Source organism: Carcharodon carcharias, chromosome 6 (assembly GCF_017639515.1).
Source record: "Carcharodon carcharias isolate sCarCar2 chromosome 6, sCarCar2.pri, whole genome shotgun sequence".
Lineage (NCBI taxonomy): Eukaryota > Metazoa > Chordata > Chondrichthyes > Lamniformes > Lamnidae > Carcharodon > Carcharodon carcharias.
This window is the reverse complement of record NC_054472.1, coordinates 16796393-16809997: the sequence shown is the minus strand read 5'-3', so window position 1 is coordinate 16809997 and position 13605 is coordinate 16796393. Positions and strand designations below refer to the sequence as shown.

General features: G+C 42.7%; 1 protein-coding gene across 1 annotated transcript in view; it reads left to right on the top strand.

The window, feature by feature from the left end:
* LOC121279227 (collagen alpha-3(IX) chain-like) overlaps positions 1-8005 on the top strand; it is a 68524-nt gene extending 60519 nt beyond the window's left edge. The window contains exons 23-26 of the mRNA XM_041190266.1: positions 1571-1747; positions 5344-5434; positions 5543-5620; positions 7809-8005. Coding sequence (XP_041046200.1) covers positions 1571-1747; positions 5344-5434; positions 5543-5620; positions 7809-8005 — 543 coding nt within the window. The remainder of the gene's footprint in view (positions 1-1570; positions 1748-5343; positions 5435-5542; positions 5621-7808) is intronic.
* Positions 8006-13605: the final 5600 nt, after the last annotated feature.

Below are 13605 nucleotides of genomic sequence, written 5' to 3'. Positions count from 1 at the left end.
CCTTATCCTTCAGCTTACTCTGAAACAAAACACCAGCTTAAAAACTATTCACAATACATCCCAAGGTGGATGCCACAAAAAGTATGCATGAGACATGTGGCTAAATACTTAATAGTTGAACGTATATCTCCTTACACTAATATTTCTCTTTTAAGAATGTTTTCTAGTTCTCCAATGTTTATGCAGAACATTTAATAGTCAAACAACTCAACAATTTTTTAAAAATGTAATGGTTAAAAAGTATATATTTTCAATACTGCAAAGCACATATTGTAATCAGATAGTGTAAAGAAAATAAATAATTCACATTTCATCAGTCTTCAGATTCTGATGACCTTTGACCTGGAAGCAGTACCATAAGGAAAATTTGTAATCTCTTTAAAAAGACTGGAATCTATAATTGCTTTTAAGAATGTTTGAAAAGAACTTTTTTATAATTGATGCAAACTCTTAAGAAATCAATTGTACTTTTCTTGGATAATAAGAAATACTGGTCTATGTGATCTGGCAACTTTTGATCTGGAAGCAGTACCAACAGGAACTATGTTAAGACCAGAAGGTATGTGGCTGGCAGACACAGAGAGCTACAAACAGAGGAGCTGGAGTGTGAAGGCCCCTTTGCAGACACAAAGATAAAGCAGATAGAGAAAGAAAGAGGAACATACCAAACTCATTGAGGAGAAGAAGCAATTCACTCTCAAGATGAGGTCAGTTATTCTGTTTGGCAGAAAAGGAGATAGGAACTCTTGGAGGCAATGTGCGAGCTGGCTAAAAAGGTTTAAAACCTGGAAAATATGTGAATAGCTCAGTGATGCTAAAGAGCTGGATGTTTTCCCAGAAGTGGCCAAAGTCGTGAACCAGGGTGTTACTACGTGGTCAGTTGAAAAGAAATTCTGGAAAGCTGCACCATCAGGACTGTGGTGACCCAAGGGAGACCGGGTTGGTAGAAGAGTCCCTTGCTGATGACAATTGTAGCCGTGAAACCCGGGACTGAAAGCCGTTGTCTGATAGGGCTCCTGACCAACCCTGCATGAATAAAGAACAGCATGTGGTGGAACTGTGTAGCTGCCTAGTGTCATATTTGAGCAGGGAGGGATGCAAATGCTTATGGCTATATAAGAGTTATCTTTGTTGTATCGACTATTTTAAGTGAAATTTACCTTTTTTATTTGAAGTATCATTTGCTTGTTAATTCATGTTTAATTTACATTGATTCTGATTCGTGTTAAAGCTACAAAAAGTGAAATCTCATTGCTAATTTCTTCTTTGGGGGTCATTTGGTAAACTCAGTTATTTTGGTTTATTCTTACCAAAGGGGATTGTAACAAGGTGAAATATTCTTATCAGTCTAATTCAGATTTCTTTTAATAATCACGCTTCAGGTAAAGTATTCATATCAATCATATTTTCTGGTATTGTGTTGCCTGTAATGAAAACATGATTGTTTTGAAAACAGAAGCATTGCAAAATTTTTCAAGTGCTATCTGTTCAATTATAGCTGTGTAGTCCACTAAAAGATTGATGCCTGCCTTAAAAACAATTTAAAATAATTTAATTGTGCTTCTGCTAGGGTCCAGGAATGCCCCTGGAACAAGTTTATGAATTGTGCAAAAGTGTAGTGAATGAACAAATAGCAATCTACGCATCTGCGATCAGGCGGACATGTGCAAGGGCGTGCCCAGCCAATAACGTAACATTAATAGGACCCCCTGGTCCTCCTGGATTACCAGGGAAACAAGGAGAACAAGTAAGTTATTCACTACTATATAGAGCACCAAGCAAACTTTGAATTTTGTGATGTATGTTTTTTGTATGCAAATTATCGCTCTCATTTTTGTTTGTTTGGTGCTGGATTCGGGAATTCAAATGCAGAATCGCCCAACAGTAACAGTGGAAAGAAACCAGGGGCAAAGGTTTCAGGTTGGGTGCTGAATGGCTGCAATATCGGTGCTATGCCCATGGCTTCTGCCCTGTATGGCGATCAGAAGCCTCGAACCACTTCCACAAATATAATATACTTGATTTTAGGATGTGGGGAACGCTGGCATGTATTGCCCATACCTAGTTACGCTTGAGAAGGTGGTGTCATTTTACTATATTTTGCAAGTGTTGTATCCCTTTTATGTACCCAGTTTAAGAAAGTTTTTTTCTTATGAGTGGAAGCATATGAATTAAGCATAAAAGTAGCCATTTTCTTTAAGACATATAAGGGGAGATTTTCTTCTTCAATATACCTGGAAAATTGGTGCTCTACAGCTGCAGCAAAGAGGGAAAAGTGGTAGAGACCCATTGTTTCAGGTCTCTGTCTCCCTTACACCACTATATCTGTAAATTCTTAGGGTATTGCAAATGGGTCTGTGCCTATATGTAGGCCTTGCATTAATATTTTAATGCCATAAAGACTACTGGGCACTCCACTCCACTAAACAATCCTGATGTAAAGGTTTAGGCCCCATGGACTGGACCTCTGGGGCAACTCAAAAAGCAAAGTGGCAGATTAGTAATCTTTATTATTTGAATTCTTTCCACACACACACCCACCAACGACACAGAGGCCCCAAGGCCTTCTGGCTATTGCTTTCAGAGGCTCCGCTAAGTGACAGATGCATTCATGTTCTCTAACTGATGCTTAGGGTGAAGTATACTGTCAGACGTGAGCCTGTGTTGAAAGTATTGGCTGATTATGCTAATGAAATTGGGCAAGAAAATGGCATGCTGACAGGTACAGCACACTCTGCCCGGCATCCAGAAAACCCAGTAAACAGAACTGAGAAGGGTTTCAAGGAGCAAAAACAATCAAGAGGGAAAATGGGAATTTACTTTCTTGTTTGCTAATGTTACTTGACAAACAGTTGGCAAGAACATACACTTCTTTTTTCAAATGAGTAGTTGGAAGAAAATATGCTTTCTGCTGGCCATGTGATTTGTTGTAGCAAGAAATCCCTTGTTATTTTTAGGGGGAGATGATGGCCTAGGGTATTGTCACTGGGCTAGTATTCCAGAGACCCAGGCTCATGCTCTGGGTAACCCAGGTTCAAATCCCACCACAGCAGATGGTGAAATTTGAATTCAGTAAAAATAAATCTGGAATTAAAATCTGATGATGACCACAAAACCATTGCCAATTATCATAAAAACCCATCTGGTTCATTAAAGACCTTTAGAGAAGGAAATCTGCCATTCTTACCTGGTCTGGCCCACATGTGACTCCAGACCCACAGCAATGTGGTTGACTCTTAAAGCCCTATGAACAAGGGTAATTAGGGATAGGCAATAAATGCTGGCCTAGCCAGTGGTGTCCACATCCTATGAACAAATTGAAAAAAAGTTACCCTGCAATTGCTTCTCAGTTTTCAGAACTATTGCCAAACTAAGTCACTTGCTATACCCACAGTCTAGACTTTGGAAAAGCTGAGAGGAATGAATAATGTAAATGCAACCAAGTTTTGTCACTTGGTTCGTGAACATAGAAAAGTAGCATGCAAACATCAAACTAATGTTCATCTGCTGCTGAAACCCTCATCCATGCCTTTGCTACCTCTAGACTTGACCATTCCAATGTGTTCCTGACAGGCCTCCTATCTTTCATCCTCCATAAATTTAAGCTCATCCAAAATTCTGCTGCCTGTACCCTAATTCCCATCAAGTCCCATTCATCTATTACCCTTGTGGTCGCTGACCTACATTGGTTCCTGGTTGAGCACATCTTGATCTTAATTTCATCCTTTTTTAAAAATCTCTCCATGATCTCACCCCTCATGTTTGCTGAAGCCACTTCCAGCCCAAAAACCATTAAAGATCTGTGCTCTCCTCCAATTCTGGCCTCTTGCACAACCTTGATTTTAATTGCTTCATCATTTCAGCTGTGTAGGTCCCAAGTTCTGGATTTCCCTCTCTAAACTTTTCTGTCCTCTCTGCCTCTCATTCCTCCTTTAAGGTGGTCCCTAAAACCTCCTTCTTTGTCTGGCCATTTACGGTATTCATTCACGTATTAAGTGACTGGGAGCTAGGGCCTGCTGATGATGCTAGTCATGCCCACTGGTTGACTGACAGCTCTGAAGTAAACTTTATGGGCTGGATTTTCGTGAAGGAGATAGGTATCGGGAGTTAGGAAAGTTCCATTAGGGAGACCCCCACACACTATATTTTCATTCCAGGGTGGGATAGATTTGAGTCTGCTGCCAGAGGCAGGCCAGAGGTGGCAGTGGAGGCAGGTAGATGTCAAGGCTGGCAGGCCAGAGCACCTGAGTTATCAGCCCAGTTGTAATGATGAATGTCAGGCCCTCGCTTCCCCCTCATTCCCCATCCACCCTGCATGCCCCTTCATAACTCCCATGCCCCCATATCTCCCATGCCCCCTCCATGCCTTCTCATCTCCCATATCGCTCATGCTCTGTACTATACCCCATGTCGCTGCCATGCTTGCATCCTCCATACTCACTCTCCCAGCATCCACTATGTACAGAACCAATGAGCCATTGACAAGGGAAGGCAGTGGTGTAGGGGTAATATTACTGGATTAGTAATCCAGAGGCCCACACTAGTGCTCTGAGGACACAGGTTCAAATCTCACCATAGCAGCTGGTGGAATTTGAATTCAATTAATAAAAATCTGGAGTTTCTCAGTAATGGTAACTGTGAAACCATTGCCTTTTGCCATAAAAATTCATCTGGTTCGTGTTTAGGGAAGGAAATCTGCCATCCTTACCTGCTCTGGCCTATATATGGTTCCAGACCTTCAGGAATGTGGTTGACTCTTAACTGTCCTCTGAAATGGCCTAGCAAGGGTAATTAGGGGTTGGAAACAAATGCTGGCCTTGCCAGTGACACCCACGTCCTATGACAGAATAATTTTTTTTAAAAAGCCTGAAATAATCCTGAAGGTGACACAATAAACAGAAGCTTTGAAAAGATCCTTTGAGAAAAATAGCTCAGTTTATAACCTCTTAGAAGGTTATACCATTCATGGTACCAGTGTCAGAAGCTTTTATCCACTTCAGACCTCTCAATCTGGTGTAAATAAACACACATAAAGTGGTCCACTCATCACATCAGGATGGTTCAGATTAGGAATTCTGTAACACAATGGATTAAAGCTCAGTTTATTTTCTTTCTTGCTTTCACATATTAAAGGTCTGGGTCTGGCACTCTCCAGACTGATGCATGCCTGATTTTCTTTTTTGATGTGGAGCATCTTTTTGGAAGTGTTTTAAAATTAAATTCAATCCGCAAATATAACTAACGCAGGAATTCTTCCAAAGCTATATTTAAGAAATAGTTACATTTTGGAAAAAAAAAACAGCTTAAGAACTTTCAAAGTAAAAAGAAGTCATTTCTCAACAGGGTGAATCTGGTAACTCAGGAAATCCCGGTAAACCTGGGCCAAGGGGTAGACAAGGACTAGCTGGATCAATGGGTGCTCCTGGAGAGAGAGGTAATCTTTAGTTGTTTGTATATTAGAGTTGCACTTAGACTCTGTACAGAACCATCTTTGGCAGCAGTAATTGTTGCTGGTTGTAACTATAATTCTCCTGTTCTTTAGGAGATAAAGGTGAAAAAGGTGTAAAAGGAACTCAAGGAGTTGGACTTCCTGGAACAGAAGGACTACAAGGACCTAGAGGTTCATTCTCTTATACTTCTTTGTGCTTTAATGATGAGTAACGTGTGGTTGGGAGTATGAATCAATCCTAATTTTCCATTAATCTGGACAAATTATGGCAACACCAAACACTGGGCTCTATATCCCTATCCAAATCAGATTTAAAGGAATAAAAACAGAAAATGCTGGAAAAATTCAGCAGGTCTGGCAATATCTGCGGAAGAGAGAAACAGGGTTAATGTTTCGCGTCTGAGTGCTGCCTTGAAGAAGTGTCATATGGACTTGAAACGTTAACTCTCTTTCTCTCTCCACAGATGCTGCCAGACCTGCTGGGATTTTGCACCATTTTCTGTTTTTATTTCAGATTTCCAGCATCTGCAGTATTTTACTTTTATTTCAGATTTAAAGGAGTAATGTTGCCTTCATGCAAAATGCTGGCAATTCTATTGTTATTTCAGGGTGGAGAAGAGCCAGAAAATGTGTCTACTGTTTTCATGATAAACACACTCATGTGATGCAATGATCCTTATCAATTCAATGTGTGTCATTATATTGTGTGTCTGTTAAAGACAAATCGATAAGAGATTACCAAAGCAGGCCAATTAAGGCCTGCCCAGCGTGATGCCTGTGCAGAAGCGCTATGCGCTTCCTGTGTGGGCGGGGGGATCCCTAAATCGAAAGTGCGCTAAGTGCTGCCTCAGGGAGCTCGCCTCTTTTGGATGAGGGGGGGTCTCATTGAAACTTACAGTATGCTGAAAGGCCTGGATAGAGTAGATGTTTTCATTAGTAGGTGAGACTAGGACCCGAGGGCACAGCCTCAGAGTAAAGGGAAGACCTTTTAGAACAGAGATGAGGAGAAACTTCTTTAGCCAGAGAGTGGTGAATCTATGCAATTCATTGCCTCAGAAGGATGTGGAGGCCAGGTCATTGAGTGTATTTAAGACTGAGATAGATAGGTTCTTGATTGGCAAGGGGGTCAAAGGTTATGGGGAGAAGCTGGGAGAATGGGATTGAGAAACTTATCAGCCATGATTGAATGGCGGAGAAGACTCAATGGGCCGAATGGCCTAATTTCTGCTCCTATGTCTTATGGTCTTAAATATTAAAAGCAGAAAAAAAAATTCCTGACATGTCCCCTCATGTTGTCACATGAATTGGGACATGTCCATAATTTTTACAAAAACTTTAATAAAAATTTTAAAAAACTACATGAAACCTCATCCCGCCCGTGGATGAGGTTTCGTGCTTTTTCTATTTGCCACCGGGGCTCCTGGCCTGCTCGCCAACCTTATGGCTGGACAGCAGGTCCATTAATTAGCTAAACGACTCTGTCAATGGCCTTAATTGGCCGTTGACAGGTTGGCGGGCAGCAGCTGTTTTTGCTGCGCCCCCACCTACCGGAAAATTTAAACGGGGCGGGATGAAATCAGGAGTTCCACCCGATGTCACCGTGCGTCATTTTACGCGAGCAGACCCCAATCCCAACCCCATCCGCTCGCCGGCGGGAACATCCTGCCCATGGTGACCCCTTAAGACAAATATTGAAAAAAACACACTCGCACATATTCCTGCCAATAAGGAAGGATTTTCCTTCCACCTGCAAACTTCTTTCAGGCATGAGTCTATTATTTTTGATCTGGAACATTTTAACATAATACTTAAAGGACGTTAATGCAGAAGTGAAGCTCTAATTGAATTTCAGACATCACTCTTTGATGCCTGGAAGGAGCGTGTGTAAGGGATGGTGAAAATGAAGCCCCAGTCCCCTCTATAATCTGATTTAAAGAGTTGTTGGGGTTGTGGGGTGGGGGGCGCGGGCAAATTTTATGGCAGGGATTTTTTTCTGGTTGGTTGGACTTCTAGTTTGATGGAAGAGAAAATAAGATCTGATTCATATGAATTCTGTGCCAAATAAACTGTTGGTTGAATCTGTGACTGGGCGATAGGGAAAGAGAGAGGTTTGTGGTGTTGCAGCAGCGAACACATTAGTGCCTCGTGCTGAATATTTATAGGTAATAGGTTCATACTTCAGACATCGGTGCAAGATCGCTCCACATTTTTCACGCAGCACTCCCGAATTCCCTATACCTGTCAGGTTTCAGATCAAATTGATTTAAAGAACTCCGTTGCCTGTGCAGCCCTTTTTCTTTTGAAGCGTTTTAGTTTTCACACTGAAGTGAAAGTAACCGCCTGTCTCATTGTCCTTCAGGATATTCGGGATACCCAGGTTTTGCTGAAGAGGGAGAGCCAGGTCCAAAGGGCCCAGTCGGATACAGTGGGCCTCCAGGTCAGCCAGGAATGCCTGGTGAGCCAGGGGTTCCTGGCATTTGTGAAGCTAGCGACTGTGGAATCCATGCTGCTGCTCTCCAGGCCCAATATGGACTTCTGAGAGGACCAAATTATTAGCACTCAGCCATTGACAAAGACAAGGTCTGGAATAAAGCAAGAGAGCAAGAACTGACCATCACTCTGAGAAATAATACACTTAACGTTGTATTTAATACCCTTGCAATCCACAATAAAATAGACATTATTCCAATGGAAAATGAATGGTTTGCTTAGCTGTTTTTTTAAGAGTAAAGGTTGTATCACAATAATAAAATTGTTACTAAGTACATAATTTTAAGAATAATTATGGTGAAAGTAGCTAGTCAGATTTCTTCCCAATAATATATTCTGGCCTTAATTCTCATTAGGACCTTTTAATGTCAATTTTTTTTATTGGCAGTTTAAAACCCTAGTTTTTTTCCAGATATTTTCAGATCTTTTGTTAAAAAAGAACATATTTTGGGGGAAAATTTAATCTCACATCACTCAAGAAAACAAGCAAGCAGCTTCAAAAACAAAACAAAACTGTCAACCCATAAGTATTTATACAGTTCATGGCATCACTTTGAGAGGGCTCTTTATCACTCTCACTTAAACCCCTAGATCAGATGGTCCCAAACTTTTTGGTCGTGTGTCCCTGTTTAGATTTATCGATTTTTTTGTTTAGGTACCGCTACACGTAGTTTCTTTTTTTAACTACCCCTCTAATGACCATATGTTTTGTACGTCATAAATAATTACACATTACAGGTAAACATATGTCTATAATAATTTTTTACTTACCATTAATGCGATGGATGCTTGTTGGAGCATAAGCGCTTGAAGTTGGGAGAAATATATCAATGAAATTCCCCTCAACACCCCCCCACCAAAGAAATGCTCACTCAGCAGCCCCTCTTCCCAACCCCCAGCCCCACTCACTCACTCAGCAGCCCCTCTTCCCAACCCCATAGCCCCACTCTCACTCAACAGCCCCTCTTCTCAACACCTACCCCCCCCCACCCCGTCACTTACTCACACAGCAGTTCCTCATCTCAAACCCGCTACCCCCCTATTCACTCACACCCTCTTCCAAAATCCCACTCACTCCTTCGTACCTTTGTGAGAGGGCTCCACAAGGGTGATGATCTTGGCCAGGCAGGACGTGGCTACCCAGCAGTCTGCTCACCTGTGGGTCAAACAGCTGCATCTCCCAGTGTTTGTGCTAGCAGCTTTTGCTCTTGCATTACTGCCATGCTAGTGCTCACGCTCATGTGCTGTCTCCCACCTTTCTGTTGCTCCTCCAGCCAGAGGTTGTTCCTCTCTCGCACTCGTAGCTAATAGGCACAACTGCATCTCAATAATGAGCCTATCAGCAGCAAACGTGGGAGACAAAGAGCCTATCATAGGAGGAGAAGGGAGCAGTGAGAAGAAGAGTGGAGGTGTATTAACCTAAGCGTCAGAGTCCCTTGCATTTGGGAATGCTGAGAATATGGAGAGGGGGAGGCAGAATTTGGAAAAAATTCCTCATCCCTGAAAATCCACCATGACACAAATAAGAGAAAAGTGCCCCTGCCCCACCCCAGGCATCTAACATACCCCAGGATTATGCATACACCGCTTTGGGAACCACTCTCTAGATAATCTTTTTTAAATTAAAAAATATAAGGAAACTCTGTTTACTGTTGTGGCTCTTGCCAGTTATCTGCCACTATGATGTCAAAATATTTAAAAATGACTGAAGATGATGTAGAGGTGAACTATTGTGATTTTGATTATAATAAAAAAAACATGCCTTGGTCCGTGACTTGAGTCAGCCTATGATTGATGACCTAAGTTGCCAGGGGATTATCAGTGTGGTAGTTCTACCTGTATACTCCTGCACTTGCCTCAGACCTTACCTGAATTGAAAGATTGACATTTAATGTTGCAGTGGTAGCATCCCTACCTCTAGGTCAGAAATTCCAGGTTCAAGTCCCACTTCAGGACTTGATGGCCATAGAAGGTTCATAAAGTGGCCAAACAGGTCAATTATCAGCCTGTAAGTCTTTCCAAGGTAAGAGTGGGAGAGTTTCCTGGTCAGCCATGCTGCAGAAGGCAACGGCAAACCACTGCAGTACTTTGCCAAGCATAATCATGGAGTGGTAGTGGTAGTGGTAAGGGCTAAATAAGGTGCTGATAATGGCATAAAGGTAAGAAAGCAGAATGTGATAATAGCAGAACAAGGGGAGCATTGTGTGAAAGAACAACATGGATCAAGTAATAGATGGCCCTGTACAGGATGGGATGGGGGAGGGGGCAGTGGTGGGGTGAGGGGGGTGGGGAATAAGATAGAAAATGGGATAGAAAGGGAGATAAAAAAGGGGATAAAATCACATAAATAAATGAAAATAAAATAAAAATGGATAAAAAATAAAAATGAATATAGAAAATGGGGGATTAAGAAAAGGGGGTGGGGATGGAAGAGAGAGTTCATGGTCTGAAGTTGTTAAACTCAATGTTAAGTCCAGAAGGCTGTAAAGGGCCTAACTGGAAGATGAGGTGCTGTTCCTCCAGTTTGTGATGAGCTTCACTGGAACATTGCAGCAGGCCAAGGACGGACATGTGGGTATAAGAGCAGGATGGTATGTTGAAGTGGCAAGCGACAGGGAGGTCTGGGTCATGCTTGTTCTATTCCTTTCTGTTTTTGCTTCTGTTTCTGTTTCTGTTTCAGATTTCCAGCATCCGCAGTATTTTGTTTTTTATTTTAGTGGAAAATTTAATATTCCTCTCCCCCTCAAATTTGGGAGGAATTTATTTTTACTGATTTGCACTAGAGAAAATTCAATACTTTATCAGTAGAAATTGGGAAGAGCTGATTTTTAAAATCTCTATTTATAAAGTACGCTAATCAATAGAATAAGAAAAATACCTTTGTAAATAAGGAAGAAACAAAACAATTTAGCTTGTTATACAGTTATACAGTTTTTTAAGTGCTTCTATTTAATGGGCAGTCAGATGTTAATATTTACGATTAACATTTTTAGTCATCAGCTAACTAACTAAATTATCCTGTTGGAAATTAGACAGCCCAGAAGAAAAAACAGTAAAAACTGGGAAATATGAATACTGGTCTGAACTGGTCTTGTGTACCTCAAATTGGAACACCAGTAAAAACTGGGAAATAAGAGTACTGGTCCGAACTGTTTATTTCCTCTGGGAGAGAGGCTGGTTAGCACACATGAATAATGCCTCTCTTTTTAAAAAAATGCAGCTTTAACAAAAGCGATTCTTTATCGTAGACACACACATCTTGTAGCGTTATTGCTCAATAAGAAAAGTACTGCAAGATTTTCTGTATAAAGTATCAGTTTTTCTTTCTTTTACAAAGCTGCTGTTCAAGGATTGTTTTTCAATCAACCCTTGGTCGCCTCCTTTTATTAATGTTTACTGATTTTAGAGACGGGGGTGCTAATCTCACCAAATTTTATTTTGATAGGAGTGAAGAGGTGCTAATGATGTAAAGTTTTCTGCTGCGTGAGATGGTTCTACAAGAACTTGTTAACATATCCAGCCAGTTTGACTCCGTTTGCAGTGGTGCCCACTTGCTTCCTGTCAAATGAGCAAGGACATAAATCCAGCTTCGTATGGTTTGTGGGAAATTAGGCAGAATCTCTCTCTCTCTCTTGCAGGACAAAGTAGTGCATGAGTGCAGGCAGCAGCACCTAACTAGCAGGTTATAGGCACAGCTGCATTTTCATACCTCCATGGGGGAGATGACACTTGTCGTTATTGGACTGGCCACGATTGTGGCCATGGTAGGGTGGAAATCGTCAAATATGATGGTATACTCGTACGTAACCCCCTTCCTCACATCCCACTTCCCCCTCATCTCCCAATCCCTTCTAATTTACAAGCCGCAGATGGTGTAAACGATGCCCCTCTAGCTTTCAACCCCTGCCCTCACCCCAACCTCACCCTTGAGCTTTTCTCCTTTCAGATACCCAAGAACTACAACCTGGGCAGGCAGTGGCGAAAGAGAAGCAAGTGGAAGAGTAGGAACATGATGATGAAGAAGAAACACTTCTCACATGGACTCTTTTGAGGTTAGCTTCGAGGTAGGATCTACATGGGGAGAGACAGCAGGCATGAGTGACTTGCACTAAGGGCAGGGAGAAGGATGACAGAGGTCAACGTGCCAGAGGATGTAGTTTTACACGGATTTTGTTGCTCAGGACTCAGATGATGACTTTGATGGTGTGGCCTACAGAAGAAGGCTAATAGGCACAATGAAATGCTTGGTGTGTTAGCTGGCCTACAGTCACTGTCTAGGAGCATAAAGGAATCTGGTTACCAACTTGCCACAGGGCATTGCTTTGCACAGAGCTCGGAACCCACACTCTTCACCGTGGAAGTGGTGGCCAACTCCATGAAAACACTTGCAGACCCATCCATGTTGCAACATCACAGGCAGGAGACACCCAACATTCGGGCAGTGCAGTGGAAGCTCAGACCAAAGTCATGCAAGCTCAGCCTGCAACCAGGCCAACCCGCTTCACCTCCATCATGGCTGCAGATTCCAGTGTGCAGAGAGGCTTCTGGGGTCCCTCAGTAATTCAGCAATCTTGTCCTCCAGCTCAATGCTGGGACTGCTGAAACCCCACCCCAGGGGGAGTGGCAGAAGCATTGTAAAGTACGCAACCGTCACCCCCGAGGGTGGCAGCATTCATCCTCCTGGCACTGCCAATCTGCCAGTTTGCCTCTAAGACAGCCAGCCAGCCCAGGCTGGTGTCAGCCATACTGAGGTGGTGCAGTACAAAGCCAGGCCTTCTGGGGCCAGAGTTGTTCAAGGATGTCTGCAGTCTCTTCCACTGAAAGTTATTAGCCTTTGACCAGTATGTTGCCCTGGGGAGCATGGCATAGGAGTTCTAGGACAGCCAGAGACACAGGAAAGACAGGCACTAAGGGGATACAAAAGGGTGATTAATTGACTTTTGTATGAAATATTGGATGCTTTGGTTTATAAATTTGGTTTTGAATGTTTGTTTTGTGGTGACGTTTATTTCAGGATTGTGCCAAGAGGACACAGTGATGGTCAATGACAGAGAGAAGGTAAGATGTGGTGAATGGGGATTGGGGTTGCGTTCACTGATATTGCAGCTGGATGAGTCAGTCAGGGATAACCTGGTCAGAAAGGAGATGTATGGGTTGTCTCCTCCCATCCTCCTCCTCTTTCTCCAGCTCCGCCTCTTCTTCCTCCTCTATGGCTGCTTGTTGTATATCCGGTGGCAAGGACTGTCCCTGAATAATGGTGAGGTTGTGCAGCCTACAGCAGGCCGGGATGAATTTTGACATGTGCTCTGCCGAGTACTGCAGGGCTCCGGCGGAGTGGCCCAGGCAGGGAAGCATCGTTTAAGAGCGCCGATGTTCTGCCCTATCATGTGTCATGTGACAGCACGGTTTCTGTTATGTGCATGCTGCCCATGTGAGCACTAAAGTCATGCACCACGTGGTTAGCTGAGAGCCCTCGTTGCCCGATAGCCACCCACTGGTTTGTTGTGGTGACTCAAATCCAGCTGGCATAGAGGACTTATCACAGAATAAAGGGATTGTGACAGCTGCCAGGATGCTGAGTATTGACCCGCACGATTGGCTGCGGATGCTCGCATATGTGCTGGACGTTGAGGGAGTGAAATCCCTTCCGATTGTTTACAGAGAAT